Source organism: Pinus tabuliformis, chromosome J (genome assembly GCF_031772625.1).
Source record: "Pinus tabuliformis cultivar Carrire ecotype Pingquan chromosome J, CPIR1, whole genome shotgun sequence".
Lineage (NCBI taxonomy): Eukaryota > Viridiplantae > Streptophyta > Pinopsida > Pinales > Pinaceae > Pinus > Pinus tabuliformis.
The window spans coordinates 504,215,582-504,232,054 of NC_142295.1; the positions used below are offsets into that span (position 1 = coordinate 504,215,582).

Genomic DNA, 16,473 nt, shown 5'->3' on the forward strand with positions numbered 1-16,473 from the left:
ACCTGAGGTCACAATCGACGTATCGCTGTTTAAGGTCCTGTTTTCGGGGAAATGCCGACCGCTGATCAACGATCACCGATATTGGTGTCAGCCGATTGTATTGGTCTCGCTCATATATTGCCCCAAGTGTCCCGATAATCGTTTCGCCGATCGCTCTGCCCACTCGCCGATATGCATATAGTAAGTCCTCTGATCCGGTTGTCTCCGGTCCGCCGATCCGATTTGATTGGAGATCAGCGATCTGGGGTTCCACTGCTCCTCGATTAAGTCTGCCTCTATGCAACCTCCGATTGCGATTTGGCCTTAAAGGCTTACGACCCATTTTCAAAGGAAAATCCTCATTTTCTCAAGGATTAAAGCATCCTTCTTTGTGTGATAACTTCATCATTTGGACTCGGATTGAAGTACCGTCTACGCTGTTGGAATCAAGATGATGAGATCTACACTCTGATCCTGAGTTGACTTCATTCCAATCACTTTGATTTCTGAGTTTTTCCATGGCATTGTATTTGAAGATCCACCTGGATCAGAAGGAGAACTTGATCTCTATAGCAGTATTGGCGGATAGAGGCTATGATGTTATTTTTAGTAGAGGGAAAGCCTTTCTGAGACACATAGCTACTGAGAAAGTGAAGCATATTGGAGTTTGAGTGAAGACGATACACAGAGTTGAGGTGGGATATTGTGCTGTATTAAGCAACGAGGCAGAAAAAGTGTAGAGTCAAGATGCTGGATAACTATGGCATAAGAGATTGGGTCATCTACACCATGGTGCCTTAAAAATCACGGAACAAATTACCACTGGTCCCCCTAAAGGCTACCTTGACCAATAGGATGTTTGCAAGGTCTGAACATTGGGGAAATATGTCAAATCCACTTTCCATGGCCAATATTGCAGAGTATATTGATGACAACTAAGCCGCTTTTTCACAACAAAGCTGTATCTTTACATAATTTGTGTGCGTGGACCTGTGGGTTGTGGGCCCACGTATATATCGGAAGTGTTCTAATTGGCGGAAACACAACGAAACCTGACCAATCACCGTTGGTCCTTCTTTGAACGCATATGGTCAGAACCCAAAAGGAGATAAACCCTAGTTCATAACATGTCGGGTCCGCTAGAAATGTTAACCCATGCACACATTCGAGTGTGATTACCGTCCGATCATTCAACCAATGAATGGTCTAGATGGCCGGATCTCAACGAGGTTTTAATCTCGTTGTATAAAACCTTATCGTGTCCGTTTTCGGAATTAAGGTCCGTGCTTGTTGGCACGCGATATGCGTCCAATCACCTTTCAATGAACGACCCAATCACCTCTGGACTTTAAACTCGTTCTAATGATTTTCTCGGGTCCACTAGATGAGGTAACTTGCTTGCAAGTTTCCACGCGATCACCATGGATCTCATCCCATCAGACGGTTATGATGTTTCCTCGGCCATTCCTCTTCCATCGTTATTATCCGTCGATCTGGATGATCCAACGGTTCCCGTTCTTTTGTGTTTTAATTCTTTCTACACCGTCGATCTTCCATTTCAACGATGCGACTTAATCTCCACCGCTCTTTCACCCTTCACTGTCTCTTTACAGTCCTTTAGAAAATTGAGAAAAAGCCTACGTCCTCCACTATAGAAGATAATTCTCAATCTTCCTCTGTCTACTGTGAAAACCAATTGCGATTACTTCCAGCTGATCCCTCTATCCATTCTAAAGGGAAATCCCGATTTCTACATGCCTATACACATGTTTTATTAGACAATTAAATATTAATCCCAAAAAGGAAATTCCGTCAGTCATTCATGCTATTCAACACAAAAATTCCACAGTATTTCTCAGATTCACAGTCAACTCACCATAAGGCTATTAAGACACATACATACACAAATTCCCACACATGATATATATACAAATCCACATTGTTTTGGTATTTTTATAAAATATTTACAAGGAAAACAATCACATTCGACTGTTTCAGTTCCTTTCCATAAAATTCATCTATTGCTCTTCCTACCTCCTCACTCTTGCTCTTACTATCCTCTTTATTTCTAACCCCTAGTTAACCTCTAACTTACCTTTGGCTAAAACCTCTCGAATTATTCAAAAGATCACAATTTATACAAAAACAGATACTTGAACCAATTTAGTTCATATCCAACAATCTCTCACTCTCTCTTAAAGTATCTCTCCAGCTCCACTCTTTTCTCAAACAGAAACCCAAATTAATCATTTAAATCCCTCAAATCCTCACTCTTCCTAGGATTACTTAACTGTCTCTAAGATCTCTACATTCATGACATATTCTCCATTAATCAAATTACATTCCAATCTCTTTAAAACTCAAAATAAACTTGGAAAATTAAATAAATAATTAAGGGAACCCACTCCCTTTAGTAAATGTGTGATAAGACTCTTAGGTCTTATAAACCTTGAAGAATGCTCCTGCATTAGACTCCTCAGGTTGAAATAATTTATGGACTCATGTTCATGAGTCTTTCCACTTCCTCTATTGTAAACTTCAATAGGTTTCATCTTCCAATTTGCTGTCTGACCTTTTCCAATTGCAGGTGCATTTATTGCCTTCTCTCTTTCTCCTAGATGCCAAACTCTATGTTGTGGATGTCTTTTTTCTTTGCTGTCATAAGCATCTTCACTACATAGTGTTTGTATGTTTTTATTCTACATAAACAACTCCTCAAACAACATAAATTTCTGCTCCTCTGTCTGTTGCTGCCTTGTCATCATCTCAATAGAATTGAGCTCCAACTTTATGTATTTTCCAATATCTTGTACCTAACTGTATATTCTGATTTCTGACTCAATCACCAGCATCCTCTTCTGTCTATAAACCATTTCCTTTATGATGTCCTGTATATCCTTCCATCTTTCCTTGACTTGCTGACTTTGACAATTTCTCATGCTCATCACCTTTGTAGTTTTCACCATCCACCTATCCAATATCTTGAGTAGAATCCTCTCAATCTCAAAAGAAGATTGTTTCTTATTTGATACAAGAACATATGACCTTTCAACCACATACTGTCCACCAAATACAAAATTTTTAGTTATTAAACCTTGTTCAATTGTCTCCATATTCATACTAAATTTAACTGAATTGTTCATCCCAATTTTCAATTGCAAATTCAAAATAAACTCTCGATATTCCAATCTTCTTTGAATCAAAAACAAAACCTGTTTGTGGACCGTACTTTCACATCCTCTGAAATTTTCTTTCTCTTCTACAATGACTTGTTTAAGAGCTATGGCAACTCTCCTTCCTTCATCCAGACTTCTGAGTCAACTAGTTGCTTTCTCCCATCTTCTTGTTTCCATAAGGAAGATTTTCTTCCTGCAATTCTATAACTTACATACTCCTTCATGTTGTGCAAACATATCTCCAAGAGCAGTTTGTCCTTCATCCTAAAAACCACATTCAATAATTAATAATTCAAAATTAGAAAATACATTACATTTTCCATCTCTTTCCTCATTAACTCTGCTCCAAGTTTTCTCTGATTTTTCATCCTCTTGATATGCATATGACATGCCAAACTTGTCATGTTGTCTTGTCTTGAAAAAGTCTTCTTTCTCTTCACTTTTCTCTAGATGCTGTCTAATTTCTAAATTCTGTTCTCTGCTCTTCTCTTTGGCCTTCCTTCCTTTCACACTTCTTTTCATTCTTCCTGTTTCTTCCCTACAAATCTGTAAGCCACTAAGTTGCCTTTTCCATTCCTCCTTCTTTTCAATCAAAATCTGCCAATCTCTAATTCTCTTTGTTTCTGTATAGGAAACAAAATCACCACATACAATAGATTTTTCATTCCACCGTAGAGTCCCTTTTACAATAAGAAAAATTACTGTCAACTCCATGAATATCACATTCCACTGAACCCCTTTGTTGCTCACTGCATATGCATAGTTCACGAAAGCATCCTTGCCTTCATCCTCTGAGATTGCTTGTCTCTTTCCAAGTTGTTGATTACATTCACCCTTACTCTTTTTGCAATTTGTACAAATAACACTGTCTTCAATTTTCTGCTGTGCATCAGTCTCTACCAACCTCTCTTTAAGTTCTTGGTTGTCCTCTTTTCCTTTCTTCTTCACAACCTTTTCTGGACTAACTATTCCTCCTTGGACTGAATTCTCTTTATAAATCTCTGTTCTACTATCTTCCATAGTACACTCTTTAGTAAGAGTCCTTTCCATTAATGTTCCAATATGTCCTTCCAAGACAATTTCTTGTCCATTAACTATTAATAAAGGTTCATAATTTTTGAATAAAAATTGAAGAGATAATTCCATTACCTCAAGTGTTTGTACTGCACATACACTCTTCCTTGCTCCTGTCATAAGGTTATCTTCATAACTCTCTTCTACTTCCCCTTTTGTAATTTGCACTTCCTTTTGTCTTCAGATTGTCTGCCATCTTTTTGCCAAGTCTTACTAGATTCATCATCCTCAACCTCCTTAGTAGTTTTGAACATTTGTCCATGTTCAGTGTCTTTGAACACATTTTCAATCAAGAACTGTTCTATTACATCTGTCTCTTCTAACAGCTTCATTTCTTCAGCAATCTGCATAAACATATCTTCTAAAGGTAGTTCGTCACCTACATACATACACAAATCTTCAACTTCAAAAATACTAGGCTCCTCTTTCTTTGATGTTTCAATCATCACATCTCTCTGCTGATCCGAACTTGTCCAATAGTTCAGAAAATCATTCATAATTCTTTCCTCAGCAAGGTAATCTTCTTGCTCAGGTCTATAATAATCATCTTTCACCTCTAACTCAGCTGCTCTGAGTTCCTCACTTAATCTGATGTACATTCCCCTCTTTATCTATTTCTGCAACAACTTCCACTTTATCTTCTTTCTTTTCATAGTCGAACCATAACTTTGGTCCTTTTCACATTTTTCTAGCAACTTTATTATGGCATCGACACTTGCTTTCAATTCTGCAATGTCTCTGTCAAATATCTTTTGACTCATCTCCTCTCCTTTGCCATTTTCCTTGGCATCATTCTTTCTTTTGTTGTAGTTTGTCTCTGAACCCCTCCTATGACTATCAGTAGTCATTTCCTCATTATCTCTATGAGTTCCTCACTCACTATGAGCTGCACTAAGCCTCTACAACAACAAGTCCTCCCTATTTTCACTTACCTCACCAATCCCCTCTCTGGACTTGGTATTTTGGCAAGCACTGGTTCTCTATCTTTGAAATTTCTTGAGCACTCTCTTTTGCTCTCTTTAGGCTTATATCCTCAACTCACCTTCTCTTGAGAATAGTTTAATTGTCCTCCCTGTCCAACTTTCAGCTGGAATATTTAAGTTCACTGCCACTAACACAACTCCTCTCTTTCTTTACACAGTCTGCTACTGTGTGTTGTTGCTATCATTCTCTTTCCCTATAAAAACAATTCAAATGAACCACATAAAAATACAACTCATACCTGATGATCTATCTCTTTAACCTTTCACTGTCTTGGCAATACACACACTGCTTTACTTTTCACTGTTTGCACTTCAGTTCTTCTTTCAACTGAATTTCTTTTCTTGCTGAGTATATCCATATTCACTTTATTTCCTTACAGTATCTCTCTTGCAATTTCTTCATTTTCTTCTTTGTCACAACTACCTGGCTGAAGCTTCATTACTCGCTACTTTCATTCACCTACATACATCATTGAATTTTTAAAACCTACAAGATCCTTCCTGATCCTGTCTTCCTCAAATCCCTTTTCCATAGTCTATCTTGAATGAACCAACTGAAGTCTTCATTGCCTGTAACATTTCAGAATTCTTCTCTGCATAAAATTTTGTGTTCTGATCTCCTAACACTAATTCCTTTCAGATCATATCCCTCTATATCTGAATCTATTACCAATTCAATTCTACACATTTTGAGAATAAAATTCAATCTTTCAACCAATCTCCGCAGAGCATTAGTCTAGTTCTGATACCAAAAAATGATGACAAATAAGCCGCTTTTACGCAACAAAGCTGTATCTTTACATAATTTGCATGCGTGGACCTATGGGTTATGGGCCCACGTATATATCAGAAGCGTTCTAATTGGCGGAAACACAACGAAACCTGACCAATCACCGTCGGTCCTTCTTTGAACGCATATGGCCGGAACCCAAAAGGAGATAAACCCCAGTTCATAACATATCGGGTCCGCCAGAAATGTTAACCCACGCGCACATTCGAGTGCGATTACCGTCTGATCATTCAACCAACGAACGGTCTAGATGGCCGGATCTCAACGAGGTTTTAATCTCATTGTATAAAACCTTATCGCGTCCGTTTTCGGAATTAAGGTCTGCACTTGTTGGCACGCGATATGCGTCTAATCGCCTTTCAACGGACGGTCTGATCACCTTCGGACTTTAAACTCGTTTTAATGATTTTCTCAGGTCCGCTAGCCGAGGTAACTTGCTTGCAAGTTTCCACGCGATCACCATGGATCTCCTCCCATCGGATGGCTATGATGTTTCCTCTGCCATTCCTCTTCCATCGTTATTATCCGTCGATCTAGCCAATCCAACGTTCTAGTTCTTTGTCATTTTAATTCTTTCTATGCCATCGATCTTCCATTTTCAACGATGCAACTTAATCTCCACCATTCTTTCGCCCTTCACTGTCTCTTTACAATCCTTTAGGAAATTGAGAAAAAGCCTGTGTCCTCCACTATAGAAGATAATTCTCAATCTTCCTCTGTCTACTGTGAAAACCAATTGCGCTCACTTCCGGCTGATCCCTCCATCCATTCAAAAGGGAAATCCTGATTTCTACATGCCTATACACAGGTTTTATTAGACAATTAAATACTAATCCCGTAAAGGAAATTCCATCAGTCATTCATGCTATTCAACACAAAAATTCCACAATATTTCTCAGATTCACAGTCAATGCACCATAAGGCTATTAAGACACATATATACACAAATTCCCACACAAGATATATATACAAATCCACACTGTTTTGGTATTTTTATAAAATATTTACAAGGAAAACAGTCACGTTCGACTGTTTCAATTCCTTTCCATAAATCCATCTACTGCTCTTCCTAACTCCTCACTCTTGCTCTTACTATCCTCTTGCTTTCTAACCCCTAGCTAGCCTCTAACTAACCTCTGGCTAAAACCTCTCGAATTATTCAAAATATCACAATTTATACAAAAACGGATTCATGAACCAATTTAGTTCAGATCCAGCAATCTCTCACTCTCTCCTAAAGTATCTCTCCAACTCCACTCATTTCTCAAACAGAAACCCAAATTAATCGTTTAAATCCCTCAAATCCTCACTCTTCCTCGAATTACTTAACTGTCTCTAAAATCTCTACATTCACGACATATTCTCCATTAATCAAATTACATTCCAAACTCTTTAAAACTCAAAATAAACTTGGAAAATTAAATAAATAATTAAGGGAACCCACTCCCTTTAGTAAATGTATCATAAGACTCTTAGGTCTTATAAACCTTGAAGAATGCTCCTGCATCATAGATGCAATCTTGGAGTGAGTCCAATCTGATGTTTGTGGACCCTTTTCTACAACCTCCACAACAAAACATAAGTACTATGTTATTTTTATTGATGATTTCTCTAGAAAATGTTGGATCTTCTTCATGCGGAAGAAGGATGAAGTTTTCTCCAAATTTGTTGAATTCAAGGCATTGGTTGAGAAGGAGACCAGGAAGAAAGTGAAGGCTCTTAGGAGTGATAATGGAGTTCGATTTGTTTCGAATAACCTCAAGGATTTTTGTGCCAAAGAAGATATTCAAAGAGAACTGATAACACCCCATAACCCACAACAAAATGGGGTAGATGAAAGGAAGAATAGGAGCATAGTGGGAGCAGAAAGAGCCATGTTGCATGATCAGGGGCTACCATTACTTCTATGGGTGAAAGCATGCAACATTGTCATCCTCTTGTAGAACCAGAGTCCTCATAAAATACTTGGTATGATCACAATGGAGGGAGCTTTCTCTAGGAGAAAGTCTCTTGATTTGACATTATAGTGGGGTGCATTGGAAGATGGTAGGTGGGTCGCTCATCATCACTAGAATCCTAATTTCAAAAAATATTGAACATTAGTGTATAAATGATATTAGTAAGAACAAGGCAATTGGTTTGTTGAAATTACATTATACCAAACAATTATTACCATCTCTCACCAAGATTGTGGCTGGAAGATGACATGTTATAATTGGTAGGGTAAAGCAACAGTACATTTTTATCTACCAATTGCTTGCGGTATGCTGCTCTTGATAAGAGCTTCTGATGTTTTTTAATTGGTGGAATACTTTTTTCATATGAACTTGATTTTGAATCAGGATCCTACAAATTTGGATACATTTTTATTAAAATTGACATGGATAAAAATAAATAAATTGAATTAGATAATCGAAATATAAATAAAAACTGAACTTACTGGAGATGGAAAGGGAGAACTCTGCAAAGGACTTTGAGCAATATGGAACGAGATGGAATTTAAAGAATTGGCCATTTCATATTATGAGATTTTCTCCCTACATTTGAGAAAAATCAACAATAATTTTTTGTGTACATACCTAAAATTAATTTCGAGAACCATATAACCACAATTTGAATTTCAATATAGTTTTCAAACCATTTTTCAAGAATAAGGCGACTTTAGCAGAAAATGTATACTATGAACTACTGTAACTCATGTGGATGCATCCTAAAGGATAATTTGAGATGAATATGTCATTTTATGTGAAAATAAAAATTCAAATAACTTTTAAAGCATATTGGTGCTCTTGTAAAACTAATCACATTGATGTGTTTAAATAATAACTGCACCGATGGATTGGAATAATAACTGCACCGATTTTCAAGATTTTGAAAATAAAAAAATGAATTATATTATATCAGTGCGTTAAATTTTTTTAGCACACCGATGAGTTATCTTAATTAGTGTGCATTACTCTTAAATGTATCGATGATTTTTATTATGAAACATACTGATGCTGTGAAAAACTGGGATTAAAAAAAGAAAGAAAAAAAAGGCGCGATTTTATTTCTTTAAATTCAAAAATGAGTGGTAATTTACTTTTCAAAATCTAATTTCCTAAAGTCTTATAAATAGTAAGAAGCTATTCATTATTTTTCTTAAAAAATAAAGGGAGAGATTTGCAAGAGAGACATACTGGGAGCACTATGGAGCAACATAATACTTTGGAACAACAGAACTATCCAGAAGATCAGAATTTGAAAGATATGGTGATTCACTCAAAACCCCACATACTAAAATTTAGAATTTTACTATTGATTTTACTAATAAATTTTGTTACAATTTCTGTTAGATTTAATTAAACTTAAGAAAAAAATAAAAACCCTGCATAGTAAAAATTTTACTATTGATTTTACTAATAAAATATTTTGCAGTCTTTGTTCCTGTTTAGATTTAATTAAAATTCAGAAGAAAGAAACAAAAAAAATCAGTACTTACCTTAAACTCTTGCTTCTTCTTGCTTATATTACTGCAAAATTTCACCTTAATATTTAACTCTCTCTACCACTTCACAATTAAGGATTTTCATTTTAAAATTTTTAGATTTAATAGGTTTGTGTTACTATATATAAGGCATTTGACGTGTAAAGTAGGGGGACCACTTATTGAATCAGATCCAAATCCAGTCGACCCTGTCCATTTTAAAAAGAAAACCGCTTCTATTTATCGATGCACCCTGTGTAATATAACACACCAATGCGCATCTACCAAATAGCACCATTAAGTCCAAAAAACTTGTGTTTAATTTTTTATGTTTTCGTTTTTTATTGTGATGACAGTGCTTTTATCATTACATATCACACCATCATAATTTAAAGTTATTTAAAAATAATAATTTTCATTGTCAGTGCTCAACAATTAAACACCCTGGTGTGTTTACTAAATTAAACACACCAATGCATTTATGCACATAAGTGCACCGGTTACCAGACCTCTTTTTGGCTGAAAATTATGTGATTTATTTATAAAATATATTTAATGGCTTCTGTATTGAATGGTACATGTTGTATATTGATAAAAAAATGTCTGAGAAGTTGTCAAGTAACAAAAATATTGATCGACACAATGATAACACATCCAAAAAAACAGAAAAGACAAGTTCTTTGTAAATTCTTTACAAAATTAATATGTTTGAACTATATGTAAGTTTAACTAATATGTATTGGTTGGTGTGTGTCGTTGAGAGCCACAAAATGAAGAAGTTTGATGAGATTCTTTCTGATCTAAGTGTAGAAGAGTGTAAAATCCTGATACAAAAACTGCAGAAGGATGAATGAGGTGAATGAAAAAATATTATTCAATATGATTTTTTTTTGAATTTTTATTAATTATATACTTGAGAATATTAGATAACATGTTTCAACAATCTATTAATTCACATATGTTTAATGTTCTACAGGGACCAACAACGAAGGAAAATAATGCTATTCTAAGAAAAAAAAATATAGAACATGTAAATGAGGATGAATTGGTCATTAGCTCATCTGGAGTGGTGTTGGAGGTTAATGAAAGGGGGAAATTTTTTACAAAGCTATGAGGGATATAATGTAATGAACGTATAGACGTACTTTCCACCTACAATACCAAAATCAATCGAATGATTCCAAGAAACGAGTTATATTTAAACTACAAGAAGTGTTTCCAGAGCAATGGCCAATGAGATCTGTCAGACTTGCAATAGCAAAAACATACAACAACAAAAAATAATCATTCAAAAAGCAATTTTCCTAATTAAAATGTTTTTCTAGAATTATATGTATATATTACTACAAAGCATTTATTTGTTAGTATCAATTTTGTTATATCTAGTTTACATATATCAATATAAAAATAGTTTATTACTTTTTTCATGAAGATTAAGAAAATCTTAAAGGATCAACGAGTTGATATTTGAAACATGCCAATGGGAATGTCCAAAAAAGTGTACAAGGAGATGGTAAAAGAAATGGACATAATTGCATCACAGGAGAGCCATCTTAACAACAACGTTCTTCAATTGTATGTAATCATTGATTTTTTCTATTAGGTACATATAAACAAATAATTTAGCATTAAATATTAATTTTCAAGTATTTTCTTGCAAAAAAGAAATTAAAATGGAACTCATTCAGCGCATAAAACATGACTACAAGGAAGAAAATGGTTGATATCAAAGTTTGTGAGTAATTGTTAATATGTCTTTATAACAACTTAAGATTTCATTTTTGTATATTTTAAGTTGTTTTACAACAACCATCCTTGAATGTCTTCAAATAGGTGCTAACATACAAAGAAGAGCCATTAGAAGAATTGATTGACATTAGGTTAAATATGGGTTGTGAGTATATGTTGGCATATCAAAAATTAGTTGTGGAATTTATAAGTATCTATGTTGTTTTACTTCTAGTTTGTAATTAATAGAACAAGAAAATAACAAGAAAAATGAAGAGTAAATTTTGATTTTACCATTGGTGGTTTACAGAACCATGGTTTTAGTAAACCATTGGTCCATGGTATATTCTATCATATAAGAAAAAATAATATACAAAGATAGTTATTTTTACAGTGTTAACTAAAAAAAAGGAATAAAATAAAAAATATATATATATATATATATATATATATATATATATATATATATATATATATATATATATATATATATATATATGAGCGGGTTTAGATTGAAAAACACCACATGTCATCACGATGATGATTATGAGCGGGTTTAGCATGAAATTGGCCAAAATGGAGAATCTATGATTTATTATGGGGTTTAAAACTTGCGGGAAACAAAATATGGAACTACACCAACATAAGAGTTGTTGAAAACAGAGATGCGATTTGGTTTTGGAAAAAAATTATGTAATTCATAACTCACTCCTTACTATGATACATTACTTTTTGATTTGAATTGATGTAGATGCATAACCTTCTTGCACATCTACTCCTCTCCCCATGTGTTTTATCTACCTATTATAATCTTAAGCACACTACACCGCAAAACGAACTAAACCATCTAATCCATTAATCACCACCCATCATCCAGAAATCACCAAACACCATCTAAAACTACCTAAAATTACTTAATGACATTCGTCTCAATCACATAAATTATTGTTTTTAAAATTACATATTTAATTGTCACATGATAATTCATTTGTAAAATTACACCTATGAAACCCCAAGAAAAGACTTTGTTACTCATTTCTTCAATCAAACATATCAAACAATGGAGAAAAACAAAGCAAAGAAGATAAATTCTTCAATCAAACACATCAAACAATGGATAAAAACAAAGCAAAGAAGATAAATACTAGCAATTGCCCTAAAAAGTGCAAAAAGAGGCCGATAGATTTTTTAAATTAGAAAAATAGTATGAAAGTTGGAAAAATGATAAAAAAATGCATTTATAGATATGTATTCAGCTCATAAAAATGAAGGACCCCCATAACAAAAATGAAGGCCAAGATGAGTTTGGCTAGTAACTGAAGGGTGAAATAATCACAAATATTCAAACTAAGAATATTAAATAATCACAAATTCTCAATTGCATAAATAGTATGAAAATTGGAAAAATGATAAAAAAATGCATTTATAGATATGTATTCAGCGCATAAAAATGAAGGACCCCCATAACAAAAATGAAGACCAGGATGAGTTTGGCTAGTAATTGAAGGGTGAAATAATCACAAATATTCAAACTAAGAATATTAAATAATTACAAATTCTCAATCACAAATATTCATCGCCTCACCTGTTACGAAAGGGGTGAAGGGATTCACATTTTACACTAACCTCAATTTTCCATTAGTTTAGCACATAGCTCATTCCTATTCAAATTGAAAGGATTCACATTTTACACTAACCTCAATTTTCCATTAGTTTAGCACATAGCTCATTCCTATTCAAATTCATGTCCCTCCCTCGGATGAATTTTCCTGAAATGGCTCTACAAATTCATAGTCATTATACACAAATGGATATCATTCTGCATGAAGGACGAAGACCATAACAGAAATACCTATGAAGGATGAAGACCGTAACAGAAATTCCTACCCTCAGAAATCTAATCATTTTATACAAAGAGGTCTTCTGCATGATTCGGTTGCACATTATATTTTTCAGAACGAAAGGGATATGGATCCGATTTGTCACTCCCCATTAACCTTTGCCTTTAAAATAACTTTGATCAAAACTGATTCTAATTAGAGATATTACAAATCGAACAAGATGATTGGGATCCTTGATCTCTTCCTTTTGAGTTACAAATCGATTAATGCTTCTCCCGATTGCAAGACTTTGAGTCAAAATTTGTTGTCCCCAAATTTAACCAAAGAATCAATATATGTTTCCCAAAAGAGCCAGTCTGTTGGGAGAATTGATCAATTTGAGGTGGAAAGTCTAAATTGTGAAGGTCAGAATCATTCCTTGATTTATCAATTCTTACTATAAAGTCACAAAAATCAATCCAACAAGAAAATATTATTTGTTAATGAAAAATTTTCGGGAAAAATCACATCGAGAGACCCGTTTCATGTTCAGGACAAGATTAGATTAGAAAATATTATTGTTAAATTCAAGATTAGATATTCACGTTGATTTTTTTTTTTTGGTAACTGACTAATGATGTTAATTATCTTTGGACATGGGTAGTTTCTCATTAATATGTGTGCCAACATGTGATTCAATGTCGCCGTGAATTACGATTTAATGACGGTTGTGCCTAAATTGGTTGGATGTGCTTTCTCTGCTTCACACATGGAAAGATATGGCGAGATTAACGTGAACATGTGGTGGAACACAGGATTTGGTGGCAGTCGAAATGGTGCATATATCCGAAATTATACCTGTGTCATCACACATCAAACAGCATTGAAACCACTACAGAGTGGTATTACTCTGATGTAGAAAACAAATCGCTGAGTTGTCAAACTGCCTTAAAAAATGGGTTGTTATTTCCTTGTGGCGTCAATATTCCCGCCTATACTTCCGTGGTGAAAGGCGTTGTATGAAACATATATGGAGTCAATAAACGTGGGTGACGACGTGTTAAAAACTTGCGACGTGGAGGATCCTAATGAGCATACCAAAACAAATAATTTAAAGTCTCCAAGAATTTATACATGCATCAGCGGGTCTCCATGATTTTCCCAGATTGGGAGACGATGAATTGACAGTGAGGTTTCTGTATTCCGCCCAGTCATCAAGTACAATTCTCAGATCAATGAGCTTGGCCTTCAGGCCTTTGCAGCAGTTTGCATGCATGGTGTAAACATCAACCAAGTCTGGGCTCCTCTGGCAGAATCCTCCAAAATACTTGGTTTCCAAGAACATAAATTTCATACCCCTTGCAGCAAATCCGGTTGTGGACTTTAGAATATTTAAGACGTCCTGCTCTTTCTGGCCCGGGAAAGAGCGTCTTGATAGATACCAGTCTTTGTAAAAACGGATGGTTCGTTCATTGGAACGGACGTACATGAATCCTGTGTTCACCTCGTTCATGACATCAAAAGGGTTGCCATTGTAATTGTCACATGTGATCTGGATGTCTGCATCTTCCCCCAGCCTTTCGAAGGGATTTCGCAGCCACATTATGTCAGAGTCCTGCAAAACTTAATACATGTTATTTTTTCAAATTCAATGTTTCAGAATTTTATGGAAAGGAGGTAATTCAAACAAATAATTTAAAATTCCAAAATATTTTTAAAATATGAAATCGAGTTTAATCTCTTGAATCTTTTAAAACTAAAAAAAACCAAAAACTCAACAAATTCCAAAATATTCCTAAACCTAAAATCAGAAATTTCGTCAGTGTCCTTATGTTCAAATCTTTTAAAACTAAAAAAAAACCGAACAGCATACAAATTTCCCAGCATTCTTTACCCACTTACCGAGAAAACCATACTGTAACCACGTTTCAGAATTTCTGCCAAGAAGCCAAGCCTCCTCCACATCATTTTCAAGTAATCGTGGCTCATGTACACTTTCTCTGCAGAGAAATCAACGCCACTTGTCTTCAAAGAGTAGCAGAGTGAGTGAATTTGACGACAGCGGTTGTAGGCCTTTGCATCCAAAGCAACAATGAGCAAATTGTTCACTAATTCCCGTGTCCCTTCACCCACATGGAAGCTCTCCAGGAAGAGATCAATCATGGTATTCGGCTTAGCCCAGGCCCCATTCAAGGCCGTGATTATTACTGTCTTGTTTGGGTTCGCAGCTTTAGCCAAAACTATATCTAATTCATCTTGACGGGGAGCAGGGGGCGGCGCAGGAGGAACTGGAACTGGTGGCACCATTAAATTCTTCTGCACACGAAAAAAAATAAATTAAAAACCATCGGAGATTGAATTTGATATGTGCTGAAACAGCAGACAAGGAGGAATAGCATTTAATCACCAGAGGCCATTCTCTTGCAGATCCCATGGAAAAGTTAGACACTCCAGTTAGCATGTGTGAAACAAAATGAGTGAGCGCCTGAGAAAGTGAAGTAGGAAGGAAGGAAGAAGACGAGACAAACTCCGACCTCGAAGACGTAGTGTCCATCTTTATCATCTTCACGCCATGGAGGAGAAATACCGCGCTGAACCGCAGGTCCCTTCTGACCACCGAACGCAGAAGGTGGAGGATGAGGAGGAGCATGGTCTAACCCTAGCCCTGCCGAAGAGGAAAGGATTCGAACCTGGTGCTGGGCATCATGGGCGCCACCATTATAGAGTAGCGTTTGCTGAGTCTACACACAGCCAGCGACCCGTTTCCAAACAACATACAGAAAGCGAGTGAGAGCAGTTCAGTTGAGTTGGGAAGCTACCATATGCATCTTTCTCCGAAAACACAATGCGCCGAATAAGCTTCCGAAGAAAACGACACGAATTTAGCAGCAGAACCGTCTTCATCAATATTCATCAATATCCATGAATACACGACGCAGCTCGCTTGCAGAACTCTACGGTTATCCCCGCTCTTTTCCCGATGCCACGTGTCAGCGTGAGATTGCAGAACTCTGCAGTTATGCCCACTCTGTTCCCGATGCCACGTGTCAGCGTGAGAAAGAAAGGGACGACGAAAGGTCCCTTTCAAAGGAAGGCCTATCGGCCTAATTAGACCCTTTAGAGATATTTTGGTGGTTGAGATGCATAAATAAGGTTGTGATCTCTAGTATACTTTTTCTTTTGGTCTCTATTAATATATACAACTACTAAATGAGCTGAATGTCAGTTCTCTGCAAGTGGATATATACATACAAATACGTCCAAAGAAAACAAAAAAATTAACCTATTATATCTAGATAGCTTTTTGAAAAAACAAATACACAAACGAAACCAACCTCATATTTAATATTTTATATTCTATTCCATAAATATAATAATTTCCTAAACGCAAATTAGTTATATTCCTGTACTCATTTTTGTGCTAATAGGACAAAGTGGATACAAATACGACCAAGTA

At 35.6% G+C, this 16,473-nt stretch overlaps 1 protein-coding gene across 1 annotated transcript; it reads right to left on the reverse strand.

The window, feature by feature from the left end:
• Positions 1 to 13,954: 13,954 nt before the first annotated feature.
• On the reverse strand, positions 13,955 to 15,333 carry LOC149227983 (uncharacterized protein At4g15970-like). The gene is made up of 2 exons (XM_089375612.1): positions 14,919 to 15,333; positions 13,955 to 14,631 (listed from the first exon to the last, which is right to left on the reverse strand). The coding sequence occupies exons 1-2, from the start codon at positions 15,321 to 15,323 to the stop codon at positions 14,128 to 14,130; spliced, it is 909 nt and encodes a 302-aa protein (XP_089231738.1). The 5' UTR covers positions 15,324 to 15,333; the 3' UTR covers positions 13,955 to 14,127.
• Positions 15,334 to 16,473: the final 1,140 nt, after the last annotated feature.

Coding starts and splice junctions, on each gene's coding strand:
- LOC149227983 (XM_089375612.1), bottom strand. CDS start 15,323: ATGGTGCCACCAGTTCCAGTTCCTCCTGCGCCGCCCCCTGCTCCCCGT. Junction 14,632..14,918: donor GTTACAGTATGGTTTTCTCG/GTAAGTGGGTAA, acceptor TAAGTTTTGCAG/GACTCTGACATAATGTGGCT.